This window comes from Pararge aegeria, chromosome 13 (assembly GCF_905163445.1).
Source record: "Pararge aegeria chromosome 13, ilParAegt1.1, whole genome shotgun sequence".
NCBI lineage: Eukaryota > Metazoa > Arthropoda > Insecta > Lepidoptera > Nymphalidae > Pararge > Pararge aegeria.
In genome coordinates, this window is record NC_053192.1 from 5964523 (window position 1) to 5987812 (window position 23290).

At 35.2% G+C, this 23290-nt stretch overlaps 1 protein-coding gene across 1 annotated transcript; it reads right to left on the reverse strand.

The window, feature by feature from the left end:
• Positions 1–1725: 1725 nt before the first annotated feature.
• Positions 1726–23290, reverse strand: LOC120628962 (sec1 family domain-containing protein 2-like). Its single transcript, XM_039897665.1, has 9 exons — positions 22979–23290; positions 12677–12931; positions 11585–11890; positions 10436–10608; positions 9275–9501; positions 8103–8272; positions 6254–6534; positions 5053–5214; positions 1726–3016 (listed from the first exon to the last, which is right to left on the reverse strand). The coding sequence occupies exons 1-9, from the start codon at positions 23153–23155 to the stop codon at positions 2812–2814; spliced, it is 1956 nt and encodes a 651-aa protein (XP_039753599.1). The 5' UTR covers positions 23156–23290; the 3' UTR covers positions 1726–2811.

Sequence of the window (23290 nt, forward strand, 5' to 3'; positions counted from 1 at the left end):
GAGTGAAAGAAAGCCAACTTTTCAATATTTTTGTGCCAGTAAGTACCATGCTATATGGACGCGCCGTACACGCTCGCGCTTAAGACGCCTATACTTTATTTCAGACGATCTGTAAATATATTTCAATGCTAAAATTTAAGACGAGTAGGCTTTAAATCTTTACATGTACGATGGTCATAGATTGCATTGTAATGGCATTGCATTAACCCTAAATTTATTTTTTATGGGTTTACCTTAATACTTAAATACTATTTACTTACGTATAACCACAATAACGATATTTTTGACATAAATTCACAGGACTAATGAAAATATGAACTACTACTAAACCAAGCGTCAGTTAATTCAGCTTAGAGCTTAGTCGCAGTTTTTTTCTTAAATGTATCGACTAGCTTTTGTCTACAATAATTTCATAAATTACAAAACCAACCTACCCTCTGCATCGCCTGCGTATAGCATTCTTAATCTAACTTAACGCAGACCGCGTCACGAAAGTTGAAAAATCCTCATCGTTGATTTTAGTATATATAGATTAGCTTTTGTCTACAACTACATAAATTAAAAAACCAACCTACCCTCTGCATCGCCTGCTTATAGCATTCTTAATCTAACTTATCGCAGACCGCGTCACGAAAGTTGAAATAGCGCAATTGTTGATTTTAGGATATCACCAATGAAATTGCATGATAACAATCGAAGTTCTCGATTAAAAAAAGATGTAACATCAATGTGAGATGGACCTAATGATGCCACTTACTTTAAAACTCGAATTTGTAGCGAAATCTATAATACTGATTATTATTTTACTAACGTTTCGCTGGCTATAGAAAGATGGATTCATTTGAGTTTTAAAACAAGGCACACAAGTTCCATTTTACTCTGGCATTTCGGTGTATTGATACTTGAATACTATGGCTCCTAAGGCTGCTTTTCCACCAATGATGTACTAGGCAGCCAAGCAGTGAGCAGTCAAAGCTATGCATCGTAACAATATGACCGATTAAAGGTACCGAGGGCATTAGAGAAAACGAGCCAAACTCACAGGTCAAAGAAAGCTATACCATAGACTTTTTCAACTTTCAGTAAAATGAATTCAATATTTAAATTTTAAATAGTTATATTACAAGGACAAACTTTAAAATATTTACAATTATAACTACAACATCCTATTATTTTATCATATATATTTTCAGCATTATAAACAATCTTTTAACATTTGCATATTTTTCAGTAGGAGAAAATGAAATGACATAATTAAGCATTACATTCATCCATTGTCATTTCATAATTTTTTTTTCCAGTAGGAGGAAATGGAATGAATCTTAATTTTACGCATTGGAATTTCCTAATATCGCGATATCACTGATATCTTTATTTTCAACGACATATTTACAATCTATTAAATCAATACATTTACATCTACGTTCTTTTTTATCAGAATTTATTTTCATCATAACAAAGTACAATTAACCATCATAAAATTACATTCATTCATTGAAATTTCATTAAATATTATTCAATATTAATTTTAATAGAAAGACTACCCATTCCATCTGGGAATATGTAATATCCGTGGGATATTTTCGATATCACTAACTAACTTCATTTCATGCGACAAGTATACAATTTCTTAAATCTATATCTAATACATTTTTAATAAGAATTTATTTTGCGCATTATAAATTATCATAAACCATAATTACATAACATTTATTCATTGTAATTTCATTCATCGTCTTTTTATATTTATTTGATGTGGAATGAAATATAATTACGAATTACATTTGAAATTTAGTGATATTCCCAGAAGTTCACGATATCAACAACACACCTCAATTTTTATACGACAAAGAATGAATATGTTCTTTGTATACATAAAATAACTAAGCTAAATTCATATGTACATAACATCATCATATCATACCATTATCGGCCCACTACGGGGCACGGGTCTCGGCCCACTACGGGGCACGGGTCTCGGCCCACTACGGGGCACGGGTCTCCTCCCACAATGAGACAGGGTTACATACATATCTTTACGCATCTTTCGACGCTTAAACGATATTGTAAACGATTTTACAATAAGTTTTATTTTATTATCGATATTTTAATTACAGTGTAACCTTCCGATTATAAACTTTGGTTGACATTAACAGTTCAAACAAAATATCTATTAGCAGATAGTATAACAGTTACTAACGGATGTAACGAGTAAAAATAATTATTATTTCATGGGACCAATCCTAAAATTAGTGGTACACAATGTTACCAATGTTATTTGTTTATATGAATAGCATTTACCTTTTTTTAAAGTCATATATTTTGCGCAGTTCACCTTAACCTTACCTTAACCTTTTCTAGATTTTTACAAAGAAATATTAATAATAAAATGTTTATTTATACTATTCAGTCTAAGCTATCAAGATGTCAACCATTAGTGGTGTAGCGGTAATAGGTAACAATTACCTTCCTAGAAATCGCTATAAATATACATAAATACATATATACTATACTAAAATCATCGAACTCAGCCCCTTATAAAATTTATACAAAACAAGATCCTACGCGTGCAAAGACCGCCTTACCTCTAGTTTTTCACGCGGGTGAACAATCCGATATCGACACCACTTTAAGTTGATCGCATCTCTCATGGCTTCGACAGTAGTGACACTTAGCCAAACTTATAAGTAGGTACCACATTGTCAACAGTGGTACTGTAACACTTAAAAATACATAAACAAGATTCTACGCGTGCGAAGACCGTCGAACCTCGGGTTGTTCACGCGGGACAACAACCCGGTATCGACACCGCTATAAGTTTATCGCGTCTCTCATGGCTTCGACAGGGGTGACAAACTTAGTGGAACCTATCAGAACCACATTGTCAACTCCGCTGGTGATAACACTTCGGTGCAGCTGTTTGCACTCTTCTGCTGTGATGCCTCCCACCACAAATAGTATCACGGTTGGGTTGTCTAATGGATGCTTTGGTGCCTTCTTCTTACTCGTTAGGATGCTGGAAAGATTTGTTATATATATAATATAACAACTTTGTCTTATATATGCAAACATTTAAAATAATATTGTGTAAAATGACCTTCACACATCATATCAACTCAACCTCGACTCTACTGAAATAGAAGCATTGGAATGTGAGCTTTATTTTATATGACTTAAAGCAAATTTTACAATATTTATGTGTCAGTGGTCATACCTTTACTTACTTTATGCCACATGATATAAAGCTGACATTTCAAAGCTGTAATTGGAGCAGCTGGTATTGAGAATTTCTTAAAAGAAAAAGCTAATACCTAACAATTATTGGTCAGTAGAAACAGTGGCGTGCACTCCATACATGCACAAAAGCACTGCATATCCAAATTGTGGAAGAAAAAAAAAACTGTGGAATCTTCCATTTTTAGTGATTCTCCATTTATTATTATATTTTTATTAACTTTCTTTACATTTGGTAAAATAATAAACCGATTAAGGGGTAATGGGTTAAATATAAGTGTGAAGTAACAGTGAAACCTGTGACATTGTACTGTTTGCTGATGATACATCTCTAATTTTTAAAACTGATAGAGGTAGAGACAACTCTGACGATATAAGCCGTGCTATGTCGCATGTGTCGCACTGGTTTACTGACAATAATTTACTTTTAAATGCAAAAAAAACTAAGTGTGTGGAATTTATTTTACCAAATGTAAAGAAAGTTAATAAAAATATAATAATAAATGGAGAATCACTAAAAATGGAAGATTCCACAGTTTTTCTGGGCATGACCTTGGATTGTAAGCTTCAGTGGGGTACCCATATAGATACACTAGCAGGTAAACTAAGCTCGGCTGCCTACGCCGTCAGGAAAATTAGACAGATTACTGACGTAGAAACAGCAAGACTTGTTTACTTCGCGTACTTTCATAGTGTGATGTCTTTCGGGATCTTATTATGGGGCAAAGCTGCTGATATTGAAACTATATTCATATTGCAGAAAAGAGCTGTACGGTCAATATATAAACTTAAATCACGTGAATCCCTCCGTGAAAAATTTAAAGAAATTGGTATACTTACGGTAGCCTCACAATACATTTATAACAATATAGTATTTGTAAGACAACATATTAGTCTTTATAAACAAAAAGTGGATATAAACAGTCGACTTACAAGAAATGGTCATAAATTAGTGACATCTGCATATCGTCTGCGAAAGGTGCAGAAGTCATTTGTGGGATTGAGTATACGCTTTTATAATATGATTCCTAAGGTAATTTTGGACCTACCAATCCATAAGTTTAAAGAATGTGTTAAAACACATTTATTACAGCGAGGTTATTATACAATTGATGAGTTTCTTAATGACAAGGTTGCTTGGAAGCATCCGGCTCCGCTTTCATCTCTCACAAGATAGAAAAATGGATGTTAAAATATAAAATGTAAATTTTTGATGTTGGAAAAGAGCAACTGCTGAGTTTCTTGCCGCCTTCTTCTCGGTAGAATCTGCCTTCCGAACCGGTGGTAGAGTCACTACACACGGACAGACTTGACGTTTCAAAAGTGCTTGTATTAGGCCTACTTGAAATAAATGAATTTTGAATTTTGAATTTTTTGAATTTTATAGCTGCTGTACTCCCTAACAGGTTAACACGCTTACCATCAGGTGAGATAGCATGTCGAGGGCTAACTTGTAGTAGAATTAAAAAGAATTAAAAAAAAAAAAACAAAAAATTGGTAGGTATTTAGATTGATGTTAATTAACATATAAGGTCTCAGTTTTTGTTAAAATTCCATTTAAGCCCTGTGGGGAGGTTAAATATGGAAGTTTATTTATTAGGAATCTCTGAAACTACCTATCGTTTACCGTCTTTATTGTAGATCATAGGTTTGTAAATCACTTGCTGTAATATTTAAGAGCTGAGCGAAAGCACATTTAGGCGACGCGACGCGGTGGATCGGGATATATTGTGAATATTAGCAGATGAAATTTTATATGGAAACTCATAAAAAAGTAATTCAAAACCCCCAAATTTTATAAATATTTCGATAACATACTTCAGTCCGGTCCTCAAGAAGTCCTTGATGCCGTCATTCCTGTGCCGCAGGTCAGTCAATTCTGGTCTGTCCATATTAACCAGATCATCTACCAGCTGCTGCAGAACTCCTCGGTACTCGTGGCCGGTGCCCGTCTCACAAGGCTTCAGCACAGAGGTGTACCTGAAAACGATATCTTATATACTACAGCAGAGAAATATTAAATCAGATTAGTTTATGATAGTAAGTTCCCTGCCGAGTTCCTAATTCCACTGCCTTGTGAAAAGAGTGCTTTTGTTTATCTACTCATAATCTTTATTTATATTTTCCTTTAACTTGCCTTCATTATTTATATTCGTATTTATTATAATACCATATGAATAAAATGAAAAAAAAAATGAAACAAACAGGTACTGACATAAAAAAATTGAACAGACTATACTAATGGTTGGACTATACTAATAAGGTTGTAAGACATGTAGTAATAAAAAAATAAAAATAAAATTAGTTTAAGCTATTTCTCTTACGTATTACGCACTGGGCGGTTGGTTAAATTAGCTTTCAGAAACCAAACCACAAACTTACCATTTTAATGTTTAACTTGGAAATGTTGTTGAAATTACAATTTTTGATTATTAAAAGTTTGACAGCCGTATTGTGATTTTTGGTTTGTCTACATAAATTCCACATCGAGTTTGGCTATAGTATAAATAAATAAATACCCTGCCCATTGCCAATTCACCTTCGCGACTCATAGTGCTCTGTCGGTAACTCTGGTTCTTTTTCTCTCCATTTCTGATTTTATTACATGGTTACGTACTCAGAGCAAAGTTTTTTTTTTTTTTTAATAAATATACTACGACAATACACACATCGCCATCTAGCCCCAAAGTAAGCATAGCTTGTGTTATGGGTACTAAGATGACTCATGAATAATTATAATATGAATAATATACATAAATACTTATTATATATAGATTAACACCCAGACACTGAAAAAATTCATGTTCATCACACAAACATTGTCCAGTTGTGAAAATCGAACCCACGGCCTTGGCTCAGAAAGCAGGGTCGCTGCCCACTGCGCCAATCGGCCATCAAAGTTTTTAAGAGAATCGACTTATCTTAAAACCCGACTAAAGAACTTCTAAGTATATGAGATGAATATCCTCCTACACTATTTCTATAATCATTACTAACACTAGATACAGCTTTAACTTACTTTTGCAGAACCTTTCTCATTTGCGAAATCTCTTTCAATTGGCAAATTACATTTTTCGATTTCTGTTCACATACTTCCGGTGATGCAATATATTCGCCCTCGATTGATAAAGTATTATGGTCTTCAAATATGGCCACACAAAGCGCCTGCTGTAGATATTCTTCGTGCTGACTGTTAAATGCAACTTCTGAGCCGGACAAAGAGTATACATGTATAAGGAGGGCTAACAGACTTTCTAGCGACAGATTCCGTTCTCTACGTTTCCTTATCAGCTGGCTTAACTGTAAAAGAAATAAAGTTATTAACTTAAATTATGAAAATTAATATTAATTTGCTATAGACCGCGAAAAGCAGGAGAACCTGTATAGTGTAAGTTATAATTTCTTCAATCCATATACTTCACACAAAACAGATCTTCGGCAATGTAATGTTTGGAGCGTAACGTGCGTAGAGGGTACATTGACTATAACAAATTAAGCTTTTCATAATATATCATGGATTTCCGCAAAGTAACGCCTGCTTCTATCCAATTATTAACTTAACACAATACATACATTTCTGGTGAATTAAGAAGCTCTCTTTGGTGTTTTTAAGCGGATAAAGCAACTTTAAATCAGAAAATACATGTCAAAATGGCACTTAATATCTCTATTAAATCTATATTAGTTTTTAATGGCTTTTTGAAACTGAAAAACTTTTTACTTGTTGGCCTATCTAAATTTTGAGGATATGATGATTGACCAAACTGTTTGACGGACCAAACATCTTTGTGCATTTTCTTAATCCTAAATAATCAGTGGCGTGCACAGGAATTTTGACGAGGGTGAGCATAAAGAAGTAAAATGACATATAATGCCAAAATCCTCTTCCTTTGCCAGTTATATGAAAATGTTAGGGTAGGCAGCGCTTTTGTGAATGTATGAGGTGCACGCCACTGTAACTAATATTATAAATGCGGAAGTATTTTTGTTTGTTGGTCGTTTCTTCACGCTTCACCTAAGCGACCAATCAACTTAACTTTTGGCAAAGTTGAAAGGACGGCGAGTAAAATAGGTTTTTTTTGTCACGTTAGGAAAACTTAAGCTTAACTAAATTCTCCCGGGATTTGTAAACAACCGTAATAAATGCAGACGAAGTTCGCGGGTCATAGCTAGTTGAAATTAATTGAAAATGAAGACAGATTCGGCTTATTTTATATCTGTACTAGAGTGGGAAAAATACATTTTACTCCCACCAGCTTTGACTATTACTCTCCGATCATTGGCGCACAAGTGAAAATGTTATAGTGTAATAATAAAAGGCGGTACACTTTTAATATTCCCTGTTACCGTTCTTTAGCAGGTAAATTTAGGTTTAATCCCATCCCATATAATCGGAGAATATAATTTTTATCTCCATATAATTTTTATCTCTGCTGAAGTTTTTTTTGTCCACTACAAGTTAGCCCTTAACTGCAATCTCCCCTGGGGGTAAGTGATGATGCAGTCTAAGATGGTAGCGGGCTAACCTGTTAGGGAGTATGGTAACCATACCCCTAAAAGGTTTCGCTTAAAATCGCTTAGCGGCACGTCTTTGTCGGTACGGTGGTAACTAGCTACGGCCAAAGCCACTCACCACCAGACCAGACCAGAGAATCTTCAGAAATAATAAATTCCAAAATTGCCTCTGCTGGGAATCAAACACGGGACCTCCTACTTAAATTCCCAGCGCGAACCGTTACGCAAGGGAGGTCGACGAAAAATTAAAGTGGTTCGCCCGCATAAAAGCCTTTTTACTCTTGATTTTATATGTAACAAGGTATTTTTGTTTATTTAATTTTATTAACCTAAAGTTTTGTACAAGTAAATACCTGATTGAGCACACTAGTAGACTCCCTGCTAGCCGCTAAGCTCTGCATAACTTGTTTCTCCAAACTCATAAGCAAATCAAACTGCACACCTTTGGGCGACTTCAGAGCGTGCACGACACCCAAAGCTTGTTGTAAAACGCCCAGATGATTGGCAATTACGTCATAGTTTCCTGAAATTATTAAAATCCTAATAGAGATTCTCGTTTTTCGAACGGCCTTGAAGATCAACCCTACTAAATAACATATCTTTATATATATATTTCTTGTGTGCGTGTGTATGTCACCGAACTCCTCCTAAACGACTGGACCGATTTGAATGAATTTTTCGGTATGCGTTTTGGTGGCACCTTGGATGGTTTAGATTCACAAATCAGACCGGCAGATGGCGCTGGGGTCCGCTAGTACAATATAAATGTTTCTAGCATAAACAGATTAGAAGCATCTGTCATTTTGAGCTCTTTAGCCTTCGAACCCGAGCGGAAGCGATACCATTTTGTGCGTTGTTAACAATGTAACAATATCACATGTCAAAGGCAGGATTTGTGTTTGTACGCAAGCTGGCTTACCTGTGAGGTAATTTACATGGTGCATGTAACCCAGTAAGTTGCGTTGTTTACAAGCACCGTGCAATTGGTTTTCCTAATCCTAAGGTTGCCTGGAAGAGATCGCTACTAAGCGATAAGGCCGCCCTTTGTATCCTAATTTTTAAGTTTATTTTTGTTGTGTCCATTGTTCTTTTTTACTATTTGTGGTGTACAAATAAAGTGTATAAATAAATAAAAAATAAATAAATAAATTAACCATAGAGTATAGCTGTAGAAGATCGCATGGGGTTTCTTGCAGAACCTACTTTTTGTTCATTAAGAAAAGTTGATGTCTAAGACTATTCTGGAAGGATTATTAGGTAATACTTATTAGTTTCTCCATTGCAATCCTTTCTCTGTCTTAATACGATTAGACATTTTGAACACTGAATTAAACCTGAGTGAACTGACTCAGAAAGCAGGCTCGCTGCAAACTGGGCCAATCGGCCGTCAAAATATGGATATACTCAGTATAACGGATTTCCCACGGCAGAGTATTCCTTGTAGCGCTGGGAGTGAGTCACGGGCATCTACATCTACACAGTATATAGTAGAAATGGAATAAAAAAAGGCGGCCTTATCGCTTACCTTTAGACGCCGCAATTATTTTCTCAACGCTCTGAGGTGTAACTTTCAACAGAGTCTTCGGCCCCGGTGACTTCTGAACGTCAAGTTTGGACAGTTTGTTGTAAAGATCGAACATCACCTCTTTCTGCGACTTATTGATCATGTGGTCGTACGTCTGCACGCACGATTCATCGTCAGCATGGTAAAGGCAACCGGGACTAAGTTGCAAATCATCCGGATGACTAACACTGAAATGGTAGTTGTTTGATCACAAATACGATACGATACTTAAGAGTTTGGAACATCGTCGCAAGGTTGCCTGCCTTTCGGTATTCTATAGGATATATTTTGGAGAGTGTGCTCAAGAACTGAACTATTTGATCTAGTTCCCCCCTCGCCTTTTTACCCTCGAACCGCGTACCGTAAGGATCGGCATCCCTCCGTGGTCGATATACCGCGGACGCGTACGAAGCGCTTCGCATCTTCGTTTCTGATCCGCACCGCTAGGATCTGGAATGCTCTTCCAGCTTTCATTTTCCCCACTTGAGTGAATAGGCATCTTCTAGGCAAGCGCGCTCCACCTTAGGCTGACCATCAGGTGTGATTGCAGTCAAGCGCTCGTCTATAAACATAAAAAAAAAAAAAAAACGAACTAACTCAAAATCATTTTGTCTGGGGAGGCTTTGGCCGTGGTTAGTTACCACCCTACCGACAGAGACGTGCCGCTATGCGATTTAGTGTTCCGTTGTGATGTCGTGTAGACACCGATTAGGGGTATGACCATACTCCCTAACATGATAGCCCGCTACCATCTTAGACTGCATCATCACCTAAGTGGGATTGCAGTCAAGGGCTAATTTGTAGTTAAAAAAAAAATATATTGCTTTGCAAAAGTCTGTTTATTGTACCTTATTGCTTTGTCTAATCTAGGATGATAATTTTGATAGCTAACAGGAGGTAGGAGAGAGACAGTGTATATCATTATTTATAAATCATTAATTAACAGGTTCAATATTCGAAAAATTAAGTGTTAAAGTAAAATCAAGTGACTCCTGTCACTTTTTTAGGTTTCTTTTGATTAAATATTTTTACAGGGTTATTCCTTATGAAATATACTTATGCAGCCTTCAACAGTATTTCGTAATTCTGTTACACGTTGTATATAAGGTCTCCCAAACTTACACGTTAGCCTCACAAATTGGAGACATATCTACCGCAACGTCAGTGGAATGTCCTGGGAACTTCGGCAGCACTGCCAAAACTTTGTCAAGAATTGACTCCATGGAGTGGCTGGTCACACCACATAGGTCCAAAGTGCGGTCAACGATGATCAAAGACACTGGATTTGTACAGTTCTGGAAAGATAAGTAAACTTCTGAGTTAAGTAGGTACACCTATATTTTTCTATGACTTGGTAGGTTATCAGTAAACCTATACAAACATTTACAATAAAATTCAGAGTCAAAATATTTATTTACTATGAAAGTGAAAAACATGAAATTCAATGTTCGTTTAAAGGAAATTGTCTAATATCTTGGAGTTGTCTCTTAAAAAGTAAAGTACAAAGTAAGCTTAAAGAAAAGTCCTATTATAGTATAAAGGAGTATATCATATCAATCGACAAAAAAGCTTGGGTGGGAATTATTGCTCTAACCAAGTTACTCTTCTAATAATTTTAAATGACAATTTGAAATGGTGATAACAAAAAAGAACACCCGGCTAAGTTAGTTGTTGACTTCTTCTTAGACCAGGACGCGTTTGGAACCCTCGTAGATTTTGTTTTAAGTTGACGAATATGGTTATCGTCATCATCTCAATGCCGTGTACACATTTCTTATATAAAATACGCATCAAAAGTGCCATCTTTGGGAATACTCGAATAAAGATATTTTTGACTTTGACTGTCTATTAAAATATAAATAGGCCTTTTTTAAATTAGAAATAGAGGCGCCTCTGATCTCGCCCTCACCCATTAGACTATGTAGATGTAGCCTAAGAAGAGATAGGCTTGACTAGAAAATGCCTATTTAGTAATATTTTGAAGGTGTGTGTGTGTGTGTGTATGTGTACCATCAAAGTTTTAAGAATCAGCACACACTGAACTTCTAAGTTATAGCACTGTTCAAAGCCATCTAGCCGTAAGATAAGATGCAAATTGCATTATGCGAGTTTGAGGGGATGAAAGCATGGCTAATATATTGTAGTGTGATGGTAAAGTGGGAACAAGGTTGATTATGATGTTGGTGTTTCTGAGCAAACTTTCCGATAACCTATCAATCTCTTAATCTGCTAGGATAAAAAGATAAAGATGTTAAATAATAAGTTAATTACCTTTCTCCTAGATATGTAGACAGGAGAATTTTCCAACACACCAGCAAGCAGTAAACTGAACGGACCCATATAAAAGATATCTTCCTTCAGATTCATTGATTCAAACATTGTGTTCAGTGCACTTGCCAACCTCCGCATCTGAGACCTTTCATCGCTGCTTAGAGTATACAAATCTAAAGTTGGCATATTTGTTGTTAGCTTTTTATCAAACTTGGGGTAAACTTTCTGGTATGGCGGTGTCAGGAATACAACGTTTGTTGGTGCTATGGTGAATATTGGAATGTATACAACTTCCATGACAGATTGCTGAAAAGGTTAAAAGGATCAATTGGTGCTGTGTTACACTTTTATATTTAATACAAGGTGCAGGTATCTTCAAAGAATAAGAAGGGTTTAGGCCATAGTCAACCATGAAGGCTAAGTTTAAAACTAGTGAGGACACAAAACCGAATTATTATTTTTTATTTGTTCTGGTTAATGCTGTATATTTAATTTAATATTTTGATTCCTAGTAACTGTTTAAAAGTTCAATGTATTAAAAGTAAGCTTATAGAAGAAAAGTCCTATAATATTATAAAGGACTATGTGATCGATAAAAAAGTTTGGGTGTGAATGATTGCTCTAACCAGGTTGCTCTTCTAATCATTTTAAATGGCAATGTGAGATGGTGATAACAAAAAAAAAACACCTGGCTACATTTGTTGTGGGCTTCTTCTTAGACCAGGACGCATTTGGAACCCTCGTAGTTTCAGTTTTATGTTTATGAATATGGTTATCATCTCACTACCGTGTAATTTTCATGTACGCAAAAGTGCCTCCTATGGGCCTACTTGAATAAAGATATTTTTGACTTTGACTTTGTTCACTTCAGGCCAAAATCCCCATACTAAGTGGACAATTCCCTTTATGATATTCGCATAGAATAGATTAGAATATCATAAAATGGCATCAACCACAAGTTCATTACTGAACAAAAAGCATGCCTTACTATCATCACCTAAATCAGTATTTTTATAATATAAAACATGTTACAGAACTATAATACATTTTTTTAAGATATCAAATAAATGTATACTAGAGATGATAGCTTACCCTTTTATTATTCCACGAAAGAAGCATCTGTTCCAACAAATGAGCTCCTTCGGCTGCTGCTCTCCCTGCAGCTAAGGTATCCGTCACATCTCTAAGTCCGTCATTTAGCTCCAAGTAAACAACATCTAAGCTCACACAGGACACAAGAATGCAATGTGTGAAATTGCTATTGCGTATGATTTCACCAATAGCTCTTAGTTGATCTCGATTTGTTTGAGTTATGAAAACTGCTTTTCGTTGGTCATTCTTACAACGCTGAAAAGAATAATACTCTATTAAGAAAGATTTAAGCTAAGTTTTAAGAATACATAACTGAATATAATATAAAAAAATAACTTTTGAACTGCCTTCCTTACAATAAGTGCAATAACTAGTTTAATGTGATACGGAATAATATTTTATTGAAACGGTACCAACAATAAAAATATATTTTCAGCCCAAAAAAGATGTGTGAGAATTATTTGTAAATTGTGCAAGCGAGATAGTTGTAAGCCATATTTTACAAAGCTTAACATATTAACATTTCCATCATTATATATTTATGAGGTTGTCTTATTTGTGGCCGCCAACAAAAAAATGTTTACCGAATTTGAAAATAAACGTCATACAAATAGATTAAGATATCCCGCACATAAAACCGCTGTGTATAACAATAGTTTTTATATTATGGCCATAAAAATATTCAATAAATTACCTGACGAAATGAAGCCACTAGTAAATGACATGAAATGTTTAAAAGAGAAGTTATTTCAATATTTAAATAGACATTCTTTTTATACTATTGATGAATATTTAAAATTACATTTGTTAGTAATTATTAATTTATTTTGTATTCTTTGACATGTGCCCATATAAACTAAATTGTAATTAATTACTTTATTAATTTTATTGTGTTACTAGCTGACCCGGCGAACTTTGTTCCGCCTTAATGTCAATAAATAAGCAGATTTTTTTTTTATTGGAAAAAATACAAAAAAAATTAAATTTCTACATCAATCATTCATAATTATTTCTGTATTTTAGTACATAGGTTGCTCTTCATTTAAGTACCTTGTGATACACGACATTTTTTGTTTTATTATCAGGCGCAAAAACAAACAACGCAGATGGTCTTCCGACCCGTGAACATGCCACGTATAATTGACCATGGGAAAAACATGAATGTTCTAGATTTAAACCACAAACTTTTAAGGATTGGCCTTGTGATTTGTTGATGGTCATGGCAAATGCAAGACGTATCGGAAATTGAAGTCTTTTAAATTCAAACGGCATATCGGTTGGGATCATCGGTATCCTCGGAATGAGAACTTGCTCACCTTTGAATTTTCCTATCATTATCGTAGCGTAAATTACATTGTTCATCAATTTTCTAACCACCAAACGCGTACCGTTGCACAGTTTTGGTTGGTTTATGTTTCGAAGCATGATTACTACGGAGCCAACCTTTAGGCGTAAATTGTGCGGTGGTAAGCCAGGCACGTCCAAAGAGTTTAAAAATTCAATTGGATAGTTGGTGGCTTCATCTTCATTTGTGACGCAGTCAATAGATTTGAATGAATGCATTGTTCCAATGATCTTATTTTGAATTATGTTGTTTAGGTCATCTACATCTTTATTCTTAGCCGCTAAAATTGCTCGCTCACTCATCCATTCATAATTTTTGTAGTTAGAAATAATTTCTGGAAATACATTGTTGATAAGTTCGTCTTTTGATGAGACAAAATTACAGAAATTATTTGGAAATGATATTAATCCGCTCGATTCATCGACAGGTACTTGACCATTACCGATAGTCAGCAATTGCTCCGAGAAATCTTCAGCAGATGTATCATTAAGCAATGCAACTCTCATGTTTGTTGTCAGTTGCAGTTTCTTCACATGGCGCCATAGATTTGACGATTTGAGGCAAGCGTTTATTTCGTCGGCAGCCGTAGATCTTGGAATTACTGGCAGTATTTGGCGGAAATCACCAGAAAGTAAAATCATTGCTCCTCCAAAACATCTCGAGTCATTGCGTAAATCTTTTAATGTTCGGTTAAGTGCTTCTAATGCACGTTTATGCGCCATTGTGCATTCGTCCCAGATGATGATTTTCGATACCGCTAAAACTTTGGCCATTGCTGAGTGTTTTGCAATATTACACGTTGGTTCTTCAATAGTTTGAAGATTTAACGGTAATTTGAATGCTGAATGAGCCGTACGGCATCCTTCTAACAATGTGGCTGCTATTCCAGAAGAAGCAACTGCAACCGCTATGTTAGATCTCGCCCGAACAGTTGCTAAAACTAATGACATGAGGAATGTCTTGCCAGTTCCACCAGGGGCATCTAGGAAATATAAACCACCATTTTCATCATCGATTGCCTTCATTAAAGTATCATAAACTTTCTTTTGTTGGTAATTCAACAGGGGTACATTCGTTTGAACTACTAAATCTAATTCCTGGTGATCATATTCACGTTCCCGTTCCAATTCTCGATTAAATGCGTCATTCATTTCACGATATGGTGCTGGCATTCCTAACCTGATTAATAAATTACCGCACATGAGGTAACACATATCTTCGATCAAGAGTAAAGCACGATTATGTATCTCCTCATTCATCTCAATATCGTGATTTCTGGAACTGACACGAATTTGATGTAAAATATCTTCTGACATATTATCCTTGTATTTGTGCCACAGGTTACATGGGTTTGATGGAAAACATGTCGAAATTATGATAGCGAATAATGTGCGTATCTGACTTGGAGATGCACAGATAATGGCTTCAGCGATTGTCGTATCCCAATGACTATCGTTTTCTAATAACTTCAATTCTTCACATGCAGCACGATATGTTGGGAATATTACACCATTAACAGTTCGTAGTGACTCAAATGACGTTGGCCCACGCACATTTACCAGCAACAACCGCAAATAGAAACATTCATTATTCTTTGGATGAACTGTATACATACGACCAAGAGCATCAGTAGAACGCACATCTGGATACCCAGGAACCGCATCGCCTTGCTTCCGTCTTTGAAAATTCTTCGATGAAGCATTCCAAGTATAATAACGTGGCATCTCCGAGTAAAGCAAAGTTCGTGCAAACTGATCGCTTTGGCAGATTGCAAAAAAACTGGTCAATGTAGTTGCTGGAGGTGTTTCAGCACGTTGCGTAGCATTCGAAGCCGTGAAATATACTCGTTGACCATTCTCCAGATGCACCGCCAAATGCGTAACAGTAGGATGACGTTCGTGAATGGGAAATGCGAATATACGCCAAATCGCTTCATTACAGTTCACATAACGACCAACTTGATAGCGTGAAATTTCATCGTTGGTATTCGAGGATTGCAATCCAAAAACCGCCATATCACTGCCTTTCGTGACATATTTGCAAATATATTTTATGGACTTAACTGAATTGCAGTATTCAACGTTGCAATGTGTCTTGAACGATTTAGAAATAAGTGGCGAATATGGAACAATCCAACTGTTGTCGACAACGAAATCCATTCTTTTCACTTTCGTTGTGACAGTTCGACCGTTGTCATCTGGTGATCGACGCCGATACAGCGGATAACCATCATTGCCAGTGACAGTCTCCGCCGTTAATTTCCGTGGATATCGTTTAGAGCACTTTCCATCGACCATGCAAGGTGATTGGGGATTGATGGCACCACACGGTCCATGAATCATATTAGTAGTAACAACATCATGTAGGTCTGGATCGACTTCATAATCAGGAATCTCAGCACATATGATATCATCTATTTGGTCAGGCTGAATTCTTTCCACTAACCAAATAAGAATGTGTGCGTGCGGCAGGCCTCGCTTTTGCCATTCGATTGAATACATCCAGCATCGAGTATCTCCAAAGACGCGTTGTTTAACAATAAAGTTCATCAGGGACCGAATTTTTTGCCTGAATATACGTGCTGTGATGTCGTGTCTATCACTTGATGTTTGTCCGGGAAGCAGCAATTGAGTAATTTCTATCCATTTTGGATTACAGGTAAAAGTAATAAAGAGATCGGGCCGACCGTAATGACGAACATATGTCATTGCATCTTGTGCATATTCATGCATATGACGTGGACTACCAATGTATGTCGCCGGCAGAATAGTTAATCGACCAATATTAGCTGCATTTCCTTCAGTATTAACTGCATCACGTAAATGGATGTACTCCTCAGAACGCAGTTTGGCTTGGTTCAACCTAATGAATGTTAAACGTTCCGTTTCTATTTTTACATACATGTCAACGCAATACTGCTGAAACAATCGACGAAACCGCAGCAAATAGTTGTCAGCATTTTGACGAATCATCAAACGATATGCGTAATAATTCATTGAGCTAACTTTCTTTGTAGTTTCTTCACCTGAAATTAAAAATTTGATAATTAACCATTTCAAAGGCAAATTTTAAAGGCAAACAATACAGACATTAACCATTTTTTTAATAAGCATTATTTTAAATCAGTGTCTTTCACAAATAAATGAAATAAATTATGATACTGATACTCACCATTCAATGGATTTTTCATTTTAATATTAAAATAATATCCATCTTCTCCTTGCCAAAACATCAGCGGGTATTGCAATGTGTCATATGATCGATGAGTTTCAGATATTTGTTGCAGTTGCCCAGTATCGCGACGTGTAAGCACAATATCGCGTTTTTCCAATTGTTCACCAACAATCAGGATGGCAACTTCGTCTACTGTTGGAGCATTAAATGTCCTTTCGTGTGTTCCAGATGGTCGTTTATCTGCTTTGATAACAACTTTATAGTCATCACTTGGCATGCGCTCTAAAGCACTCTTAAACAACCTGACCAACGCATGATGTTCATGAAGCAGACACTGCAAGTCTTGAAGAATTGCTCGCTTCATTCCTGCATTGATCTCTAGGCGTCGATCAAGTTGTTCTTCCATGTTGCCCATGAAATATATTTGTAAAAATTTATTCTGTGTATCTTCGAAAGGTAGTAATGATCCAATTCGATGATGAATCTGTCCTTGTATCTACAAAATAAAAACCAGACAGTATTAACTGGGTTATAAACACTTTTTTCGGTGGGAGAGTAGAGTTCAGAATTAGCAAATATACTACATAGGTACCAATAGATAAAGTAAGTTATTCTTTAACTACATTCTATATAAGTACAAAAATAAATATCTTAAATGTCGGATTAAATCCCCGTTCTTCGATAATATCTGCCCCAAATGACGTCATCTGGAAACAACCATTGTATTTTTGAGTATTTGCAAGAAAGTGGCGTGATTCTTGTGTTTCGCCACAAAGCAATGAATACAATGGCTCAGGTGGCGGAGTCAACAATGGCAATTTCACTTTACCATTAAGGCAGCATAATCCAGGCGTTTCTCCGGAAAACTTTAATGCACCACAATACTCGCAAACTACGTCCATTTGCCCAATGCAAACGCTAGGATGCAAGCTGTAATCATTGCTGCAATCGTATTGAAACGCTGCTCGATTCAAATCAGCACTTGATAAATATCTTGTTCTGCGTCGCAAATTATCTATTTGTTGACCTCTGTTGTTCGCTCGACGATTCTGCATTGCCAACCGAGCTGTTTCACGGGCTGCTTCACTTTGCTCTCGTGATTGAGAAGCACGAAGTCGAGCCATACTATCGCGGCGCTGTTCACGTGCAATTTCTTGTTCTTCTTCAGTCCTTTCATTTGCAGTATTTCGTATTCTTCTTGCATCACGGCTTTGTCGGGAAAGATTCGATCGTCTTGGTCGCGGCATTATTAATTAAACTTCACTTCACCTAAAAACTTAAATTTTTAACCATACCGAGTTTTATAGTTCACTTCACTGTTTATACGAATGGGCAATTGGGCAATAATGTTAATTATTTATTTAATAGAAATAGTTATATTATTGATTTCTTACAAATATCAAATAGTCATCCATACGTCATTACATAGCTGTCATTATACGTCAATTTTGTTATTCCAAGTCTGATTCTTTTTTGTTATACCACGTTTTATAGTGACTGACGTTACATGTCAAGTCACACGGGAATGATGTCGAACGGGATAAAAAGTATCCTATGTCCTTCTCCTGGCTCTAAACTACCTCCCTGCCAATTTTCAGCTAAATCGGTTCAGCCGTTCTTGAGTTATAAGTGAAGTAACTAACACGACTTTCTTTTATATATATAGATTATAAACATTGAGACAACGGGGAAGCTCTGTAATATGAACATTGTACATCAAAACATACAGAGCTTCTCCGGCAAAGAATTAGAAATAGAACTGTTTGTTGAAAAATTCAATATACACATATTGTGTATAACTGAGCATTGGCTCACTGGAGCACAAATAGCAGTTAACATCAATAACTTCAAAATGTCAAGTGTGTTCTTTAGAAAGACTGCTATTCATGGTGGATCCTTAATTTTTGTACGCAATAATATAACATGTAAGGAGCGAAAAGATATAGTTAGTCTTTCTGTAGAGCGCATAATTGAACTGTCTTGTGTGGAGCTGGAGCGTTTTATAATAGTGTGTGTGTACCATCCCCCCTCAGGTGATTTCAACCAATTCGAGGATGTAATGGAAGATGTCCTTAAGCGATTGTGTATGTCTACTAAAAATGTAATAGTATGCGGGGATTTCAATGTTGATATCTTATTGCATAATACTACTACGACTAGGTTGTTAAACTTATTTAAATGCTTTAATTTGAATAATGCTTTCGATGAACCTACTAGAATCACAGCAACTTCAGCATCTTGTTTAGATAATATTTTTTTTAACTGTGATATCTTAGGTAAATCGATATTAAACAATTTAAGGTCAGATCATTGTGGCCAACAAATTACTGTTGTTGGTACAAATAGAAATAAACATATTGTTAAGTACAGGCCGATAACTCAGAGTAAACTGACGCGATTTGAAGGTGAAATATCAGCCAAAATTCCTGCTCTCTTTTTTGAAAACTGTCATCCCGACAATCTTTATCGTACGCTTTTCAATGAAATAGAAAGTGCATTTAATAAAGTATTTACTTTTAAATACATAGATTCTAATAAAAAAATGAGGTTTAGTGATTGGGCGACAATAGGCATTTACAAAAGCAGGGATAAGTTGTATGAGCTATATGATGAAAAACAATACAATCAGACTCCAACTTTCCTTGAATATGTAAAAAGTTACTCCAAAACATTTAAAAATGTTTGTAGACAAGCTAAGTCGCTATACATTAAAGATCGGATAGTAAAATCTGAAAACAAAATACAAACAACCTGGAAAATTGTTAATAATGAATCTGGGAAAACTAAATCTCGAGACGGAAATTTTGAATTAATTATTAATAATAATATGGTAACTACTGATACAGAAGTTGCTAGTACTTTTGAAAACTTTTTTCAGAATGTTCCTATTTTGTTAACAGATTCACTAAATTCCTCACCTACTGCAGCTCAGAATTTATTAAGAGGCAACATTAATGAGTGCGAAGTTTTATTTCATTTCAAACATATAGATGCATCGGATATCAGTAAAAACTTCAAGTTGTTAAAATTAAAGAAAACAGGTGATATATGGGGAATGTCGGTAAAGGTAATATCTCAAATTATTGACGTCATTGCTCCTCTTTTAGCCATAATTTTCCATGAATGTGTTGATTTAGGTACTTTCCCGAACCTAATGAAACATAGTAAACTCATTCCTCTATTTAAATCTGGTAATAAAAATGATATAAACAATTACAGACCTATCTCAATCTTACCAGCTCTTAGTAAGATATTTGAAAAAATTATATTAAATCAACTCTTATATCATTTTAATGTAAATAACTTACTACACCCTGAGCAGTATGGCTTCACTAAAGGTCGTAGCACAACGGACGCAGGCGCTAAACTTATAAAACATGTTTATGATGCCTGGGAATGTTCACAGAACGCCATGGGTGTTTTTTGTGATCTATCTAAAGCTTTCGATTGTGTTGATCATAAAACCTTGCTTCTTAAGCTAAGCCACTATGGTATCCAAAACGTTGCACTAAATTTGGTTGCCTCTTATCTCAGCAATAGAACCCAAAGAGTTTGCATAAATGATGCAAAGTCTCAGGGTTCAAATACCTCAATGGGTGTCCCACAAGGCTCGATCTTGGGTCCTTTTCTATTTTTAGTGTATATAAATGATCTACCGTACCATGTCAGTGGAACATGCGACATTGTATTGTTTGCAGATGATACATCTCTAATTTTTAAGACTGATAGGAGTAAAGATAACTCTGACGAAGTAAACCGTGTTATGTCGCATGTGTCGCACTGGTTTACAGTTAACAACTTACTTTTAAATGCAAAAAAAACAAAGTGTGTCGAATTTATCTTACCAAATGTAAAGAAAATTGATAAAAATATAATGATAAATGGTGAATCACTAAAAATAGAGACTTCCACAGTTTTTCTGGGCGTGACCTTGGATAATAAGCTACAGTGGGGTGCCCATATAGATTCACTAGCGGGTAAACTAAGCTCGGCTGCCTACGCAGTCAGAAAAATTAGACAGATTACTGACGTTGAAATAGCTAGGCTAGTTTATTTTGCGTACTTTCATAGTGTTATGTCCTATGGAATCTTGTTATGGGGTAAAGCAGCTGATATCGAAACTATATTTATATTGCAGAAAAGAGCTGTACGGTCAATATATAAACTTAAATCACGCGAATCCCTCCGTGAGAAGTTTAAAGAAATAGGCATACTTACTGTAGCTTCACAATATAGTATTTGTAAGACAACATATTAGTCTTTATAAACAAAAAGTGGACATAAACAGTCGACTTACAAGAAATGGTCATAAATTAGTGTCATCTGCATATTGTCTGCGTAAGGTACAGGGATCATTTGTGGGATTGAGTATACGCTTTTATAATATGATTCCTAAGGTGATTTTGGACCTGCCAATGCACAAGTTTAAAGAATTTGTTAAAACACATTTATTAGAGCGAGGTTACTATCCAATTGATGAATTTTTTAATGACAAGGTTGCTTGGAAGCATCCGGCTCCGCTTTCAGCTCTCACAAGATAGAAAAATAAATGTTAAAATACAAAATGTAAATTGTTGATGTTGGAAAAGAGCAACTGCTGAGTTTCTTGCCGGCTTCTTCTCGGTAGAAACTGCCTTCCGAACCGGTGGCAGAATCACTACAAACAGACAGACTTGACGTTTCAAAAGTGCTTATATTAGGCCTACTTGAAATAAATGAATTTTGAATTTGAATTTGAATTTGAATTGTGATTGCCAATATCTTAATTGTACCTAGTAACAAAATAAAATTTTAAACACTACCCTAAAAACAATTTGCATGCCAATTTGGTGTGGTACAGTTAAGATCTTAATATATTTTTTTCCTGTAACACCTATTTACCTGTATCAGCAAATAAATAAAATTGAATTGAATTGAATTGAATTAAATCTTGTGACATTAAATAAAAGTATAACTAACCTTTGCATAACTAAGATATTTTAATCTAGATAAGAAAGTTATAAACTAAAACTCTGGATATTACAGTTATACTTACATGTTCATTGTAAAAACAAGATTTACAATAGATAATATATAAAAATGTACCAAGACTTGTAGAACTCATTCTATTGATTTCAAATAATATATATAAAACTAAACAAAGTTCCTTACAATTTACTATATTTATATATTTTAATTCTATGTATTATTTTTTTTATTTGTTCTGATCTGCTATCTGCTACCTAGCCTATTAAATGATCTACCCATCATGTTCAGGGACTGTGACAGAGTAACATAAAACACATTTAAAAAAAGTATTACCATGAAATAAACCTAACATATGTTTAAGCTCCTGAACTGTGGAATGCACTCACAATAAGCATACAACAGTCAATGTCACTAGACATATTCCAATATGCTGTAAAATCTTGAGCATTAAAGCATGAGGTTATTTATTCTTACTCTTATTTATAGTATATTGTAGTTTATATTTGTTTATTATTTTTATATTTATTAATATTATTATTCATAAGTAAGTATGTAATAATTATACACCCCACCAATAAGTTTCTCTTGGTTTGGTTAAGGTTAAAGGATATTGGGTATTGTGCGGAATTGTATTAATATTACTTCTAAACTAAATAGATATAAGATGAGCTTCAGAATGAGAAGAATATTAATTTTAGTAGTTTGAGTAATAAAATAAATAAATAAAGTATGTAGTTAATTTTCAGTTTGCAAGTAAACAGTTAAAGTTAGTAAGTAAGTTAAAAAACTATATAAAACTACTTGCACAAAGTTACCTCTACTGACGCTAAGCGCTTAACAGCAACTGCCCCTCCACTAAGAAGTTTGAAGAGTCCGCCATCCCAATGTAAGCACTCAGCACTGTAGTCATCCAAGAAAACTACCGCACCAATAATACGGTTATACACTTCCACCCACGATGCTTTACCAAAATCTTTCACAGATGTGGACATTTTTCAAAATAAATGAATTTTAGCAATGATTCAAATTTCTAACTGCTATCAATTGGTTCGTTAAGTTAATCATTCAGTACTTTTAAAAACCAATGAAATATTCATACTAAATTTCTTTACGATTTTTATGATAAT